Here is a 17,558-nt window from a genome sequence, read left to right as displayed (position 1 = left end):
TCAAACTCTCAAAGTGAGGCAGTTCCTGAAAGCATCAAGTCACAGATCCGACTCAAAAATCGTCTCTATCGTAGAGCTTGTGCCACCCTCAACTCGGCAGACAAAAGGGAGGCCAACAGAGTAAAAGTGAAGGATTCAATTAAAGCCTGGCGATCCGAGAAATGAAACTCATTTTTAGCGGACCAAAGGCTGGATGGCCCCGCAACTTTCTGGCGACTCTCTAAAAGCCTCGTGGGGAAGGCGCAAAACGTCATACCACCCCTAAAGTCAGCGGAGACAGGAACATTCGTAGTCACCGACCACGAAAATGCGGAGCTCCTCGCTAAAACCTATGAGGCCCAAATGGAACGCCTCCCTCCTGCTACAAATATAAACGCTGCTGAGAACGACGAAATCATTAGGAATGCCAACTCCGTTCGTTCTCAAGTGTCTCCGAGTTATCTTTTAAACCATCTAGTCACTCCTAAAATACTCACGCAAATGATCAGCAAGATTCGGAACAAGAAGGCTCCGGGTTTCGATAATATTTCGATAGCCCAACTCAAAAATCTTATCAAATCTTATCAAATCATTTCTGTCAGGACGATCGTTTCAGGTGAAGATTAAAGATATTCTCTCTAGCCGGAAAACCATCGACGCAGGGGTTCCACAAGGCTCCCCCCTGGCGCCCGTTCTATTTAATATTTTTCTTTCAGATATCCCTAGGAGACCACAAGTTGAGGCAGCTTTTTAGGCAGACGACACTGCTTACTTTGCTTCTTCAAGAGTAACACCGCACATCCGAAGCAGACTCCAAAAACAACTCGATGAGACGGTCCAGTGGTTACATTTCGGGAGGTTGCAGGTCAACCCACAGAAAACCCAGGCCATCTTCTTCCACAAGAAGCGTTTTGCACCGAGCATTTCGGGTCTTAAAATCGAGAACGCCGAAATCCCATTGTCAGAAGAATCAACCTATCTCGGTCTTGTCTTCGATCGCGAATTTAGATGGAATTCCCACATTCAAAAATCCCTCTATAAAGGTCAAGGTATTGTTAATTTGCTGTTCCCGCTTATCAACCGGGACAGCAGGCGTCCTCTCTCTATAAAATCGCTCCTGTACAAGATGCTGGTTCGATCAGTCGTTCTATACGGCTCCAGTGTCATCTAAAATACGTCTCACCTAGCCAGGTGGAACATCTCCAAGTCTTTCAAAACAAAATTCTCAGGAGAATAATCAATGTCTCAACTCATTCGACTCTTCGTAGCCTTATTCTATCACAGCCGACACTACCCCGTCGTGCTCCAACTCCAAATTGTCTCGACCTTCTCCGGCGAGCGATTAACTCATGCATGATGTGATAACGACGCCACGTCCTTGCCTGGCCCTTGTGCCTCTTAACGGTGTTACCGGTTTCGGTCACCCTCCTTACTAACAGTAAGAAGTATCAGTTAGGGTCATTGGATGAGCTGATAGGCTGGGGTTTAGTGGGTAGCCCAGAGGCAGTCTCCACATAAGCAGTCCAACTCGCTTATTCCTGCGGGTCTTCCCGACCAGGTATCCGTAACAGGATTCCCCTATCCGGCTCCAGGACAAAAAAAAATGCATCCCAACGTACTCGCTAATCAGCTAAATATACGACGTGATAGTGAAGTGCGTAGACTAAAACGTTTAACACCACCTGATCTGATTACTGGACATATGTAGACTTTAGAATAAGACTAATTAATTAAGATAATATTTTATACAGAAGATTGCTTAATGATATGATTTTCTACATGCCATGTATATATAATATAGACATAAGAAATACTTATTGCCAATAGGGATTATGGAATAGGGATTGTGGAATCAGGAAGAGTAATAAAAAAAAATTAATTGAAAATGGATTTTGAATATCATAATTTTTTTTTATTATTAATTGCATCTTATATTGGATATGCTCGGTACAATCTTAATTTGCAAATTGGTTTATTGCTACTGTTCTGTTGTGCTTACTGGTACACAATCAGGCCGATGATGTAGGGGATTTATACATTAGTATGTATTTCCCAAATTAAAAAAAAAAAATATGTTGAGAGGAAGTACCTCTGTTGAAACTTCCAGGGCGGGAGGAAATAAAATAAAAATTAAAATATATAGATTAAAAAAGCAGGTGCACCCATTATAGAAATTATTTTGCAAATACAATGAAAAAATCTGCTCATTCAGATTTTTTCATTGCATTCAGATTTCTCTCAGATTCAGTATTCAGATTTGTCAGTTCCTGTGCTGTTGTTAATATTCCAACTTTCGTACTAGTATTGACAATATTTGATTTTTAAACATATTTTATTTCACATTTTATTTTGCTCTTGTACTGTTATTAAAAACAATTAATTTTTTAGGCAGATTTATTTTCAGATTTTCTAGCTCTCGTATTATTACTGACAATATTTGATTTTTAAACATGTATTTTATTTCACATTTTATTTTGTTCTTGTACTATTATTAAGAACAATTCATTTTTTTTAGGCAAATTTCTTTTCAGATTTTTCACCACTTGTATTCTTATTGATTGATAACATTTGATTTTTAAACTTATTTCATTTAAGATATTTCAGCGCCATTATTAATAATAATTGATTTCTAAGCAAATTTTTCTTTTCTGAGATATGGTGCGAGGACGCCCCGGTTTACAGGATGGCCGTGTTAGCATTTAAATCCAATATCCAATCCCTGTGCAAAAATCAGATACTAAGTCAGCATAAATGAGCGATGTCAACACCACGGAATGATACCAGAACACTCTCCCTTGGATACGAGATATATAGATAGGATAGACATTGAAACATTATCTGGTCTTGCCTGTCGGACGAATAAACCAGTATTTTGAAGTGATGATGAAGTGAATACCCAACAACAAATCAGTTTCGTAAATCACTGATATCCTTCAGGACAACTTATTAATTAATCCAATTGAATCAGCGTCCCGATTATTAATTAATGAATTACCCCAAGTAATTCAACAATCATTGCTGTGATTGCAGACACGACTCCGCTATTAATCATTTCTCGGTTTGTTTATTAACCTGCTTCAATTACATTAATTATTGACAGTAGCGAATTAATAGTTTGATCATCTTTGAGGAGTTTATGATGAACCATTCCTAACAAACACTTTGCAACCGCTTGTAAAGTTCTCCGGGCTTGAACCTATGTGATCCACTTGTCATTGCTCTTAATCATTCATTTCAGAAATGATTCGATTTCCTTTAGTTTCAGCAGCCATTCACAACTGTTTACTGTTAATTCATATTGAACCCGATTAAGTGTTAAGCTTCTTTTGGTATCCGGTCTTACGTAAATAATTCAAAACTGTTTTATGATGGATGTTTTGTTCAGTGTTTACCTCACGGAATAATATAACGGCTATATAACGAAATGTACGGAACTAAAATGCAAAAATTTTGGCACTGGCGCTGAATTTTTTCCTTTGTAAAAGTAGAGAAGCAAAATATTATAAAAATGGCTTTTTGGAATCTCCATTTTTAAAGCGGAATATCTTTTGGCTGAGCAAATTAATGAAGCTACCTTCATATCTAAAATGTTTAAACCTTTTAAACCCGTTGTAGTATGACTTATTTGAATAGCCATTTCTAGATATGTGATTTTAAAGTAATCTGTTAGAAAAAGCGATAGTTTTTTGATTTGTGTTCAAATTTGAACGTGATAAATAAACTTAAATTTTGAAGAATAAATCTGATATATTTAGAAAATTGCAGATGTGCAGCAACAAAAGGAAAATTTAAAATGTATTATATTATTTCAGTTAGTCGACCTAAGTAAAACAATGTATATGGCTAGTTTTTATTATTTTTATATTTTATACCTTTTATGAAGAAAAATATAACTTATGCAAAAAATATCTATTCAATAATTTAAAAAACAATGGAATTGTAGTGTGTTTTCATTAATATTTTTTTTTCGTTTGTTTTAACAGCGTCTAAATTCATTCGTCTACATATATGTATTGAGCTTACTGTGAAAATATTATTGAAAACATGACAAATTTTTTAATCACGCTATATACCACACAGTCTTCCCATTTATTATTTTTCTTGTTGCTTAGAATAAGAGAGATATGGTTTGGTGTCTCAGACTAATTTAATATTGTACGTCATAGAGAGTCAAACATCAACAACAATGTTAAAAAAGTGACGAAATCAGCAAAAAAAATAATTGTAATGGTACATAAAATGTACAATTTTGAGATATGAAGTAAACGAATTAATATATAAATAATTAGTATTAAAAATGTGATACAATATTAAAATAGTGTTGGTGATAAGACGTTCGGTTAAGGAGAATAACACGTCGGGCCAAGACCACTCGATAATGATCCATAAGATAGTTACCTCCCTTGGTTACCCTCCTTACACTACAAACCATCCGAACCATTCGAAAGCAACTCTAAAGTTTATCCTCGGCACCAGACATTTCGTGGTGCATTAGAGACGCGTTCGAGATTTCCTGAAATGATTGTTCGAGGCAGTGTTTCAGTTCGGCGTAGGATACGACCAGCACGCTTTGCTCGTCTCTGGACATGAGGCAAATCTTCTCGGGCACCCCGCAATCTAACTTGTTAAGACACTGCACAATATGGGCCATGTCGATCCAGGGTTGTCCGTCTTCGGTCACTTGATGGAAAACGTAGTCTCTGAATAATTTCAGCATGTATCTGGCGAAAAAAAATTAAAATCGGAAATTTAACGGTAGTTTATCGACAGAAGTACCTGTCTCCGGTTTCTGACCAGGTGCTTTCCATATTAAATTCGGGCCGCTCATTAATCGTAGCCAGCTTAATCATTAACCTAAACAATCTGCCGTTTTGAATTTCTTTACATAATTCGGTATCGAGGACCTCTATGTGGTTATGTAAATTATCCAACTGGGTATAAAATCTGAAATCACATCTGTTATGAACACTCCTGGGTAATAAGTGTAACAATCACCTAGCTCCAATCATAGGCATCAAGTCGGTGACACTTCTGCGTTGATTAGTTAACAGATACATTATCAAATTTCGAAGGTCCATAGTATAAGAACGACTGACTAGTTCAATAGCTGTTGATATGTTCTCACGTTGGATGGCTACCTATAACAAGAGAATAACACATGATTACAAGCTCCCCTCCGTCGTCAACTCATGCTCACCGTGGATTTACACGCTAAAGCTAATACCAACTTGCCTAACGCTGTAAGATCTTCCTGCTGGTAATGGTGAATAAACGCCAAGTGATTGATAGTAGAATTGTTTTCCTGTTGAATAACGTCCATAACCCCCAAACAATTTAGCCGCAACCTTTAAAGAAAACGTATTTTCAAAAATTCTAATAATGTATCTAATAAATCAACTACATGCCTGTTTTTCGAGGTTAAAATAATTTTTGTGGGGTCCAAACTTCTGCAAGCCAAAGTCGATGAGTGTATCAGCCTCAGAGCGGAAGTCAACTGAATGATGTAGCTCCATATCAGTGGTTCGGGCAGTTTGTTGTGCTGTTGATGTCTTATCAGATTGTTCTTCTGATAGCTGTACGGTCGCGGTGTCGATACATCGTTAGTAAAAGGATCGGAATATCCAGGTTGATCGGTCGAAAAATGCTTATTGAGTAAAGTTTCTACAATGATCAATATTTATTGTAAAACAACACATTCTAATGGGCATGGTAACTAATTTTTATAAATTGTTTATAACATTCTAATTAATTTAATATTTTTCAAAATATATTATTTCTGCAGGTCTTCACAAAAAACTTCAAGAAAAGTTCGTATCTTGGGCAAGATGAAACATATGGAGGGCGGAAAAAACATATGGCTTGGTTATTGCTCTAATCAAGAAAGGTACTTGCAATATGTGACATAATGTAGATGTCTAGAATCGAAATTTTAACCCTATTGAAGAAACTTTGAGAACTAAGTTGATCTTAAATGAAAATCTTTGATGAAAACCTACAGGCATCGACACAAGAATATCAACAAACCACCTGCAGGAAGATGTATTTGCAGTGACGAGCATCAGGGATACGAACTAGCGTTCGATGTATTGATTAGTCGGATAGATTAATTAATACAGTATCGCCGTTCGAACCGAACAATGAATAACAATCAATCACGTTACAACGGTAGATATTTGTAATTTAATAATCAACCGCATTACCCACAGAGTTTTATTATCAAAGTCGTCGAAACAAAGCACGCAGATACATTATAAATGCATAATTTAATCGTCAATCTTATTCAAGCAGTCGCCGTTCACACTCATAGTAGTAGATTCGCACCTCGATACTTACAAGGCAGTGTACAGAGCATACCCCTTAAGTGCATGCATGTTTTTGCCACTAACTTGTAATCCAGTTAGTTCCGGCATTTGCTGTTATGTATAAGCATAATTATAAATAGCTAGCTTTAAAATCAGTGCCAGTTTTCTTTATCTATTGGCAGGGAAAGAAACACACACAGCATTAATTTATAAACATAATTCCCAGTGATTGATGATTTTTTGCTTTATGAAATAAATTATCAATCTTGCCCAAAATATGAAAACATTACTTTTTAGATTATTGTTCACCAGTATCATAATGATATATTGACCATACCTGAACCTGGATGATAACTATACACAAAAATCATAGAATTGTCTCCAAAAGCTTTCGTAGTAAATACTTCTTTTAGGGTTACAATATTGGAATGATTCAGTTTCTTCCACACTTCTACAAAAGCCATACATTTCGTGTTCTGTAATCGGAATCCGTGAATTCTCCTTAGGCAATAATGCTCCCCTGTTTTAATGTGAGTTGCTTTGTACATGGAAGCCTGATAGCCTAAGTGCGGTTTGTGAAGAGCCTATAATATAAAATAAAACATTAAAATCTCACTTATTACCTCTGTTATCTCTCTAACGAGAAATTAATATTTAACTATTAAGTGGTATTATGGAGTCAACCCTAGTTCTAAGTGCATTAAATCGATTATAAATTCGTTGATATTAATAACGTGGCCTCGCGCCTCTTTAATTGAGGTCAAATGAATCCGAAGTTTTTTTTAATGAAGATGATGCTAACATATTTATTCTATTATCATATGGGGAACTTACATAGTAATGAATGATAGTGACTAAAATAAGAGCCAAGAGCACATAGGGATTTTGCAGTCACATCTGCCGGACGCTGAAACCTTATATACTGAACACAGCAGTAAATCTGAGCAAGAATTTTTAAACAAAATTAGATGAATTACAAAATTATTTGGCTTACCATTTAATTGGTGAAGCTAAACATAGGTTTAAAATTACTAGCAAAATTAGGTAATTACTGATAAATACTGTTCAAATTTATAGAAATTATTTTACTTCACACGTATTTGCATGAAAAGATCATGTACATAAATCTAAGCATACTTTAACTTAAAAGCCTTTTTACAATACGGAAAAATTCTAGATATGTCGCAAAAAAAGTTATACCAGCTAAGAGTTAATATTAAACTCTACTAGATTATGGCCGCCTTGGTAGCAGCACTTGTCAAGGTGAGAATCCCCCTACCTCTACGGTAGCCGTGGGTTCGAATCTAGACAGGGCATAGATGTACTTTAAGTTTGTATTGTGTTGTGTGTAACAGTGTATAATCGGGCAAAAATAACCACCCTATAACTAGGCTGAGTAAGATGTCTTCTGGGTTTTGATCACTCGCCAGCGCACCGAGCTTAATGTTCAAGTCCAGATAAACCCTAGTTGATAAAATGAAGACTTTAAAATAAATTTTTGAAGAAGTTATGAAAAAAAAATGCACATATTTTATATATCATTTTGTTAGCCGCCTCGTTTGTGACAATCCTAAGCAATTGGAGGAATCAGATTTTGAACTAATCATATTTTTTTCATACCTTTTTCAGAAACCGATTCAGTTTGGCGGCAATGATTCAATTTTAGCTTCTAAGTTGAAGACGCATTTATTAGACCGCACCATATCATTAGATTAAGGACAAGATACTTTTTGCATTACTTTACATAGAAATGATGTAATTTGGTCTGATTGATATCATTGGGAATTAGGGAAATAAATCATCATTCTTCTTTTAATTATGAAAATAATAAATTTTCTATAAGTATTCAAATATATTAACTGCCTTTCAGCAAAAATTGTAGTGGAGTTTGTTTAACTTTTTTGGCAAAACTTACATAATCTGAACATTCCAGACTGATGATTAATAGTAATTTAATCTCTATAGTAATGTAATGTTTATTTCAGCAATTTGGCCATAAAGGAGTTGATTTTTGTCTTGGATGTTTAGAGCATCATTTTATATACAGATATATTGTATATTTACCTTTAAATATTTAATTATGTTACCAAAAAAAGTTGGTTTTTGTATAGTGCTCTGACTTTTCATTAAGTGGGATTGAATTCTCTAGATACAAATCAAACAAGGACACTTTGTAAATACACCAAACTAGTTTGTTTAATTTTGTTGTATAACTTTGTACATTTTTAACTAATTATTTTATGAACATGTCCATCTCAGGATTCCAGGATTATCCAATGACAATCCCTAAATCCTCTTTATGACATTAAATACAATAAATTATAAATACCTGGTTGGATATAGGCTCCAAGGGAAAAAGTTCATGGTAACTATCAACTTCCTGTGGAATATCTGGGTACTGAGTAGGATCTGGCTGTAATAATGTCAATAGATTTCTATTTAAAATATCGGCTTTTAGTTCGTCTGATATAAAAAATGATGGTTCAGGCTTTCCAGTAGTGTAATCATTTGAAGTACTAGGACTAATTGCTGTATCATTTTCTAAAACCAAAAGAACTTTTATCTGTAAATAACAATTACTAAATATATTATATCACCATCTCTCACAGGTCCAACTCTTGAGGCTAAAATTATCAATATTAAAATGTTACAAAACACTATATATTAAATCTCTTACTAATGTTGTTTTCTGTGGTAGTGGGGAATTGGTAAAAATAAGTTGTCCCTCCAACATTTTCATGATATGCAGGCATAATACCAGATCCATTAGTTGAATTAAGTTTATCTTGCAAAATTGGGGAACTGGCTATTGAATGGGATGGTGATTGAGTATCAGGGGTAATGCCTGTAGAAATGTGTTCTGGCTCATCGAACTTTTTTGTTAAGGAATGAAAAGTGGCAGATGGGGATACAGAAGAAAAAGAATTGTTTAAGAAATTAGGTGAAGCTGGAGTATTGGATGAACTATTGACTCTCGGAACAAATTCCGTTGCATGAGCTAAAAAAACGTAAATTTAATTAGAATTTTATACCGTGTTCGTTAGTATTGCTTTACTTGTTCTTCCTAACTGAGAAAGTGTTGCGTGTGGTCGGGAATTTGGAGATATCCAATCCATCTGAGCTTATAAAATGAGGATTCTATAAGACTATACCTATTTTAAAGTCAAATGAATTACATATGTTCTATGAAATTTCTAACAAATATAGGCTATACGACTATATTGTTACTTTTCAATAACTACATTTTTTGACAGGTTTTGAAATGTCTGTCGCAAATACATTTGACAGTATAGGAATGTTGAATACATATCGATATTTTTGTTACATATTTGATAATTCAATCAACTATCGAACTATCGAGTATCGAGAATAAACAAAACTCGATATTTTGTGATGTGTGTTTGTGATTTTGTGAAGTATTTCCTGTTATTAAAAATTATTTTTTAAATTCACAACATCTTTATATAAATAATCTTTAAAGTTTGTCTATGGTCAATTTATTTTTATTATAAAAGAGTTAATAAATCTAAATATACAAATATATATCTATACTTTGTCGCTTTACACATCCCTGAAGGATAATATAAGTTATTTAAAAATAGGATAAAATAAATTAACAAAACAACCAAATCTCTTAAACCACTATATTAAAAACTAATGTCCGCAAGATATCTATAATATAATTAAAAACATCCATTGTTTATTTTTTTGTAAGACAGTTTACCTGTTATTATAAGAAGAAGAACCGTATGTTTTTGAAATGGAAAAAGAGCGCCTATTTTCACAGAATAAGTAGTAATTTCGGCATTTTGTGCTTATTTTTTAGAAGTGAAACTTGGAATTGGTACATCGTGTTAAACTTTTTTAGGATTTATTAGTTTTTTAAATAACTTCAACTTGAATTATAATGAATATAGATACAGTTTCAGTTGAAGATAATAAAGAAATTAAAGCGATTGGCAACGAAACAATACATAAAATATGTTCTGGACAAGTAGGTATTTAATAATATTCGTTTCGTTGTTTTATTGGATAATTTTAAATTCAGGTTATTCTTGATATCTCGATAGCCGTAAAGGAATTAATTGAGAATGCTGTAGATGCAGGAGCAACTATTATAGATATTTATTTAAAAGAATATGGATCTGAATTAATTGAGGTATCGGACAATGGTTCTGGCATCCATGAAAGTAACTTTCAAAATTTAAGTTAGTGTTTTGAGTTATTTATGTGTGACAGCAGATTTTTAATATCTTTCCATTTTTTATTAGCATTAAAACATTTCACATCAAAAATTCGAGAGTTCAATGACTTGGAGCAATTGATAACATTAGGTTTTAGAGGAGAAGCTTTAAGTTCTCTATGCTCTTTGTCTGACGTAGAAATAACCACATGTCATTCTTCAGCTGGCAGAGGAACCAAGTTAAAGTATGTTCAAAAAATATAAATATTATAAATTGAATAAACTATCAACTAATTATTTAAGAATGTTGTAGGACATAATTATAAATTGTGTAGATGTAGAATTTAAGTTTAATGGGAGTACTATATTTATAATTTTTATAGGTATGATACAAATGGAAAAATTATACATCAAGAAATATTTCCAAGGCAGCAGGGTACAAGTGTAATATTAAAAAATATTTTTTCATCACTTCCAGTGAGAAGAAAACAGTTTTTAAGAAATATGAAAAAAGAACTGGTAAAGTTATGCAACCTATTATATGCATATTGCCTTTTACCTCTTGGCATAAAGTAATGAATTGGTATATTTAGTAGTAAATTTACCTACTTTTAATATCAAAATATTATAGATATTTATGTACCCATATGACAAATAAAGGTACAAAAACCAAAATTGTGGCTACAGATGGTTCCAAAATTGTTAAGGAAAATATAATAAATGTTTTTGGTGTTAAACAGCTTTCGACTCTAATTCAAATTGAGTTAATAGAGCCCACAGTTGATATACTAGAAGAATATAGCCTTAGTCTGAATCCTGGAGAAGAGTTACCTTTTGATATAGATTGTTTAATATCATCTGCTTTACATGGTAGCAGTGTTTTTATTATCTCTAAAAATACAGTCACAATTATACATTTTTAGGCAGTGGTCGTTCATCATCAGATAGACAGTTTTATTACATTAATAACAGACCATGTGAGCCCCACAAATTGATGAAGCTGGTGAATGAGGTCTATAAACAATTCAACTCTAAACAATACCCTTTTGTATATCTAAATATCAAAACGAAATCTTGTTTTGTAGATGTAAATATCACTCCAGATAAACGACAGATATTTCTGGAAAAGGAAAAACTGTTATTAGCTGCAGTTAAGTGTTCCCTCCTAGGAGCTTTTAAAGACACACCGTCGACGTTCCAGGTGCAAAACCTAGAAGTAAGATATGGTACATTAATTGTAAGAAAAATTATTTTAAATTCCACGTGTTAGGTTTCAAAACAATTGAGTGCCTTTAAAAGGGAATCTAAAAAGAGTATAAAAAGGAGTCAAACAGAAGGCGACGTTACATCGACTTCTTTTATGGAGAGGTTCGCAAAAAAACATAAATCGGACGAAACATGTTATTCTTCAAGCAGTCAGATGGACATCACATTCAGTCAAGTTCAAGAAGAAACGAATTTAAAAACGTTGGTGGACCTTGCTTGCAATCTAGGTACCGAAAAACAAACCCATTGCGTTCAGGGTAAGTAAGTGATCCAAACAAATAATAGTTGGCAACGAGTTTGACCATTTGCTAGATGTCACATCATTAAAGGACGAACTTGATGACGGTAAAATTGACGTAACATTAGACAGTCCCAGCTCTACCGCAGATAGAAGAGAAGTTGTTTTAAAAATAAACTTGCAATCAATCAGGGATCGTCTGGAAAGTTTAACAGTAGATAGAGATTTTAAAGCTCAACAGGTTGGTACTTGTTTTTATAATTGAAAGGTACGCGGTGTTGCCAGCTTGATGAATTTTTCTCAGATACTTTTTTGTGTAGTGGCTGCTTTTTTGTCTAAATTTATGAATTATTATGAGTAGTCATATAGACCTTGCTATATTATATATATATATATATATATATATATATATATATATATATATGTATATATTATTTTCTTGGCTTGGCCATCCTCCATGGTAAGGCAAATGATTAGTCTCCATAAGCATAATACCACGGACGGAAATATAACAAAAATCATCGTGTAGGTCAAATTCCGGTCTCTAATAGAACCGAAAAGCAATAAAGACGCGGAAGAAGAACTAGAAAAGAACATTTCCAAAGAGGAGTTCTCTAAGATGATTGTGATCGGGCAGTTTAATTTAGGTTTCATCATTGCCCAATTAAATAATGACCTCTTCATCGTGGACCAACACGCCTCCGATGAAAAATACAACTTTGAACAGTTGCAACTGAATACGGTCATAGATAGCCAGACTTTGGTGTCGTGAGTAATTTTATTCATATACTGATGTTTTTACAAAGTTGAATTTTAGTCTGAAACAATAACGTTGAAACGATTGTATTTTTAGTCCGAAATATTTAGAGCTCACAGTCACCGGGAAAAGCATTATAAGGGATTTCGAAAACGTGTTCAATAAAAATGGATTTTACTTCAAAAAAGAAAGAGATAGTGACGATAATGAAAAATTTTACCTAACAAAGATTCCCATTAGTAACAAAGTGGTTTTTGGAAAGGCTGATGTCGATGAAATGATTTTTATGCTTCAGGTAACACTCACGTATAATTAACGAACATTAAAATAAAGTATTCGTTATTAAGGAAAACTCCGACTGCGCCAAAATTTGCAGACCATCCAAAATTAGAGCCATGTTCGCTTCGAGAGCGTGCCGAAAAAGCGTTATGATCGGAAAAGCTCTGTCGGCCCGTGAAATGAAAAAGCTGTTGTGTAACATGGGAACGATTGAACATCCATGGGTGAGTTGGAGCTAAGAAAGTTGGCACATACATTAATTTTTATTTTGCAGAACTGCCCGCACGGAAGACCAACAATGAGGCATTTAATCAATTTGAATCTGATCATGTAAGCACTGTCATAGTATCTAATAAAATATAGCTTTTAAGTTGTTTTTTTTATTTTCGCTCATACACTTATAGTCCTGAATATATTAAAACCACTTTCAGCTGTACTGATAATTGTGCCGGAAAGTTGCGGGTGCCAATGGAGTTCTTTGATGTTGTTTTGACCTTGATGAATGAAAAGCAATTGCGGAGGTACTCCCTGAAATAAATTGAATTGAAATGGTTTCTGTAACGCTTGAATTTTATTTTCATCTGCTCACTTCGACGTCGTCATTTTCGGTTTCCGAGTCCTTTTCGACGGATAAGTCCCAAAGGGCTATTTGATTATCAGCGCCCCCTGACGCGAAAACGGCAGAATCCTTCGGGTGCCATTCTACGGTAGTAACGGGCCCGGTGTGGTGTTTGAAAGTAGCGAGCGGGGCGCTGTTTTGAATTTTTCTCAGGTCCCATATGTGCAAAAATCCATCATCACCTCCTGTTATATTAGGACGTCTGTGTTACAATAAATATACAATTGGGTAAAAAGTAATTTCGTTTTTTTTTATTTTACAATAAAACTTGGGCGACATGAGCGACGAAGCAAGAACGTCCGTACGAACGTTAGCTTTTTGTTTACGCTATGTTCATTAATTTGAAGAATGGATGTAACAGGTCAATTGAAAAAACCCCGGCCTGTCACAAAGATGGCGCTACTAGAATTAAATCCATATGTTTTTGAGTTAGCCCTAACCCTCAAAAGATGCATGTATAAATTTGACAGCTGTAGGATCATGACTTTGTGAATTATAGCATTTTGAGTGAAGCAACTTTTGTTATTGTGAAAAATAAAATATTGCTTTTTGAAGGGAAAAAATACAATTGAAGCAAAAACCATCAAGGATTGGTAATGCTAAGCTTAGACTTAGACGTGGTGAAATGAGCACCGAAGGCGGCGAACACAGTGGACGCCCAAAAGAGGTTAAAACAAAACAACGACGAGTTGATGATTCGGAGCAGTGTTTGAAGATGATCAAGCGTAATAAACTTGAGTTTTTGCGTCGATATATGACGATGAATGAAACATGGTTTCATCATTTCGCTCCGAAGTCCAATCGACAGTCATCCGAGGGGACTGCACACGATGAACCGGTTCCAAAGCGTGGGAAAACGCAACAGTTCGCTGGCAAGGTTATGGCGTCTGTATTTTGGGATGCGCATGGAATAATTTTCATTGACAACCTTGAAAAAGGAAGGACCACCAAAAGCGACTACGAGTTTGAAGGACGAATTCGCCGAAAAAACGGCCGCATTTGAAGAAAAAGAAAGTGCTGCTTCACCAAGACAATGCATCGTATCACAAGTCAGTGAGAACCATGACAAAAATCCATGAATTTGGCTTCAAATTGCTTCCTCATCTGCAGTATTCTCCAGATCTGGCCCCCAGCGACTATTTCCTATTCTCAGATCTCAAAAGAATGCTCGCTGGGAAGACATTTTCGTCGAATGAAGAAGTGATCGCCGAAACTGAGGCCTATTTTAAAGCAAAGGACAAATTGTACTACAAAAATGGTATCGAAAAGTCGGAGGGTCACTATAATCAGTGTATCACCCTTGAAGCGAATTATGTTGAATAAATAAAACTAATTTTGCCAAAAAAATGTGTTTTACTGTGGTAGGCCGGAAACTTTTCAGTTGCCCTGTTATTCTGGGAGACGCGTTTGATAAGTAATATACCATAAAAACGTTCTAGATATAGAACTTTCGTTATGTTTTGCATTTTTTTACTTCTGAAGAATGAAAAATATAGTGCGGGATCATTAAAACTTGTGTGATGTTTATCTTGATAATAAACCAATTTGTATGAATAACTTTTCTTTATAAAACACAAAAAGAGCAAAATTACTTTTTCCACAACCTATGAGAAATATTTACACTTATAAGAAGGTACATACATACCACTCACGATAAAAGGTTCATTTTTATTCCAACTAATCACATTGATATCACTCTCGTGGGCATTATTACAAGTTATCATGCAAGCTTTAGTGGGATTAGCTCTGGTGTCCCAAATTCTAATTGATTTATCTACAGAACAACTGGCTAGAACATTCCTTTCATTGGGCGACCTATAATTGCCCAAATAATAACCATAATTCACTAAAATCACTTTCCCTTGTTTACCATTGCAGATCTTCTACAGAATCCTGATGGCCTATTAGGGGTCTATGATCAACTTTCCATGTAGCTCCGTCAGTCGGAGTCCAAATATGAATATCTTTCTTGCAATCGCCTGTAGCTAGGACCTAAAATCTAAAGTTTGAAAAGGTGTCTTTCAAGCACTCAAGATACACATACCCCAGGTATTGTTTGGCACCAGTCTAAGGCAAACCCCTCTTTTGAGTGCCCACTAAACGTATATAAGGGAGTTATTGAATTAGCTTTGTTTTCTTTATTATATGTTGATAATAATTGATCAGAATCAACTACCTGAAGTTGGGGTGTTAAATTCCATAGATTAACCCTACCCAATTCACTCCAAGTCGCAGCCAAAGTAACATTATTTAATTGAGTTGACTAAAATAACAAAAAAAAAGCAGAATATAATTTATCAACGCAATCTTTACTAACCCTAATTCTATTAACGCATCCTTGATGTTTAATAAGAGCCCCAGACATTTTTGGATTTTTAGATTCATCTTCATCGTCTGACTCCTCTTCATCAGCTTCTTCCTCATTGTTTCCAGTTTTATGTAAGTTGGACAGTTTCATTACAATTACATTATTAATGTGTGTTTGTGCTGCCTGAGTACCCGCAACGAGATAAGCAGTCAAAGGAAAGGTCTCTCTATCTTGGCCTAAAATTCAAAAGAAAACCTTTAAAAACATAACATAATAAAATATATATTTACCAAGATTGTCTAAAATAACATCAAAACTTAAACAAGGAGCACCGGTTTGTGCTTGGTGGTACATAACATAGGCACTGGGATCACATATTAACTCTTCACCCTCTTCCAAGGGTTTCCCGGGCAAATATACATCCCTCTCGGAGTTTGTAACTTGGGTACTCTCCATTTCATTTTCTTCAACTTCTTCGTCGTTACTTTCACTAGAAACATCCATTTCTTCTGACATTTTGAAGTCCTCGTTTCTTTTTTAAATAAACTTAAAAGTATTTATCAAGCACGTGAAGAAAACAAAAAATATAATTTGTACTTTTTGAGGTTAAGATTGATGAACTTGTACCTAAGTTCAAACGAACTCGGTAGGATACCGGTTGTCAGAATGATTTATATATGACTGAATCAGTTTTTTGAAAAGAATGAGATTCGAACAAATCGTATATTGTAATCGCATATTATATTAGAAGTTTCCATTTTACCAACTAGGGTTTATCTGGATTGGACCTGCTGCTAAACGAGGGGTCATTAAGCTTACCAACTGGCCTAGCCAGTAACAAAAAATTGAAAGTCTATTCTATTAGTCTGTCTATTTTGTGGCCAGTAACCAATTTAAAGACCACAGGACATCTAGTTTTGCTTATTGGGTTTTACAATGTTGCCTAGAAACATTACAATTTCAAACATAAAGGTACATCCATGTCCTGTGGGATTCGAAGCAACGCATAGCAGTAGCAAAACCGTCATGCCGGTTTTATATGCGAATAGCCACACATATTTATTATTTCTGTATAATCCTGGGCGAAATTCCATTTCTACAATGTATTTGATATAATAATGGGTACTTTCAGCAATTTACAATAAAGTAAATAATTATTTTCGTTTTGTCCGTTCGTACAATTGGCATATGGATTTTAATTAATTTACATAAGCAACGGAAATACACACGTTATGCCTTTAGCCGTTGTAATCTCTAAAAGGTAAATGCAAAATCAATGTGGGAAAAATAAATGTCAAAATAATAAATCTAATTTGCTCAATGACGTAATTCATACAAGTCAGAATTGATTCTACTTTGATAATCCTGAAAGGAAATATTTATGTTCGTCAACTCGTTTAAAATCCATATGTGTCAAATTAACATATTGCATTAGAATCCAATCCGTCCGATTTTGACATTTTTGACTTTAGTAATTTTAAGTATTATATCAATGAGTGGCAGATTAATAATTTCAGCACAGAATACAGTAAGCTTTATAACTTAGAAATAATTATGACATATAATAAATATACGTATAAAAATAGGATCCATCTATGCGTGTTTACCTTTATAAAGTACTGTTTCC

At 34.4% G+C, this 17,558-nt stretch overlaps 3 protein-coding genes across 3 annotated transcripts; 1 reads left to right on the top strand and 2 right to left on the bottom strand.

The window, feature by feature from the left end:
* Window positions 1–3,823: 3,823 nt before the first annotated feature.
* On the bottom strand, window positions 3,824–9,575 carry PAN3 (Poly(A) specific ribonuclease subunit PAN3). Its single transcript, XM_076407784.1, has 10 exons — window positions 9,337–9,575; window positions 8,959–9,279; window positions 8,879–8,905; window positions 8,611–8,822; window positions 6,619–6,865; window positions 5,385–5,640; window positions 5,177–5,324; window positions 4,975–5,117; window positions 4,756–4,923; window positions 3,824–4,700 (listed from the first exon to the last, which is right to left on the bottom strand). Exons 1-10 carry the CDS (start codon window positions 9,395–9,397, stop codon window positions 4,433–4,435), a joined length of 1,851 nt encoding a protein of 616 aa, XP_076263899.1. The 5' UTR covers window positions 9,398–9,575; the 3' UTR covers window positions 3,824–4,432.
* A 71-nt stretch (window positions 9,576–9,646) lies between these two features.
* Pms2 (mismatch repair endonuclease PMS2) lies at window positions 9,647–13,374 on the top strand. The gene is made up of 12 exons (XM_076406911.1): window positions 9,647–10,275; window positions 10,330–10,489; window positions 10,553–10,709; window positions 10,848–11,036; window positions 11,096–11,334; window positions 11,388–11,680; window positions 11,735–11,987; window positions 12,043–12,209; window positions 12,498–12,736; window positions 12,822–13,020; window positions 13,073–13,228; window positions 13,279–13,374. Exons 1-12 carry the CDS (start codon window positions 10,189–10,191, stop codon window positions 13,336–13,338), a joined length of 2,199 nt encoding a protein of 732 aa, XP_076263026.1. The 5' UTR covers window positions 9,647–10,188; the 3' UTR covers window positions 13,339–13,374.
* On the bottom strand, window positions 13,369–17,011 carry l(2)09851 (WD repeat-containing protein 1 l(2)09851). The gene is made up of 7 exons (XM_076406914.1): window positions 16,222–17,011; window positions 15,941–16,167; window positions 15,668–15,886; window positions 15,494–15,615; window positions 15,269–15,438; window positions 13,594–13,808; window positions 13,369–13,532 (listed from the first exon to the last, which is right to left on the bottom strand). Exons 1-7 carry the CDS (start codon window positions 16,445–16,447, stop codon window positions 13,395–13,397), a joined length of 1,317 nt encoding a protein of 438 aa, XP_076263029.1. The 5' UTR covers window positions 16,448–17,011; the 3' UTR covers window positions 13,369–13,394.
* Window positions 17,012–17,558: the final 547 nt, after the last annotated feature.

This window comes from Rhynchophorus ferrugineus, unplaced genomic scaffold, assembly GCF_030347505.1.
Source record: "Rhynchophorus ferrugineus isolate W39M unplaced genomic scaffold, kcgeb_rfMv2 rfM6, whole genome shotgun sequence".
Classification (NCBI taxonomy): Eukaryota; Metazoa; Arthropoda; class Insecta; order Coleoptera; family Curculionidae; genus Rhynchophorus; species Rhynchophorus ferrugineus.
This window is presented reverse-complemented; position numbering and strand designations above follow the sequence as displayed.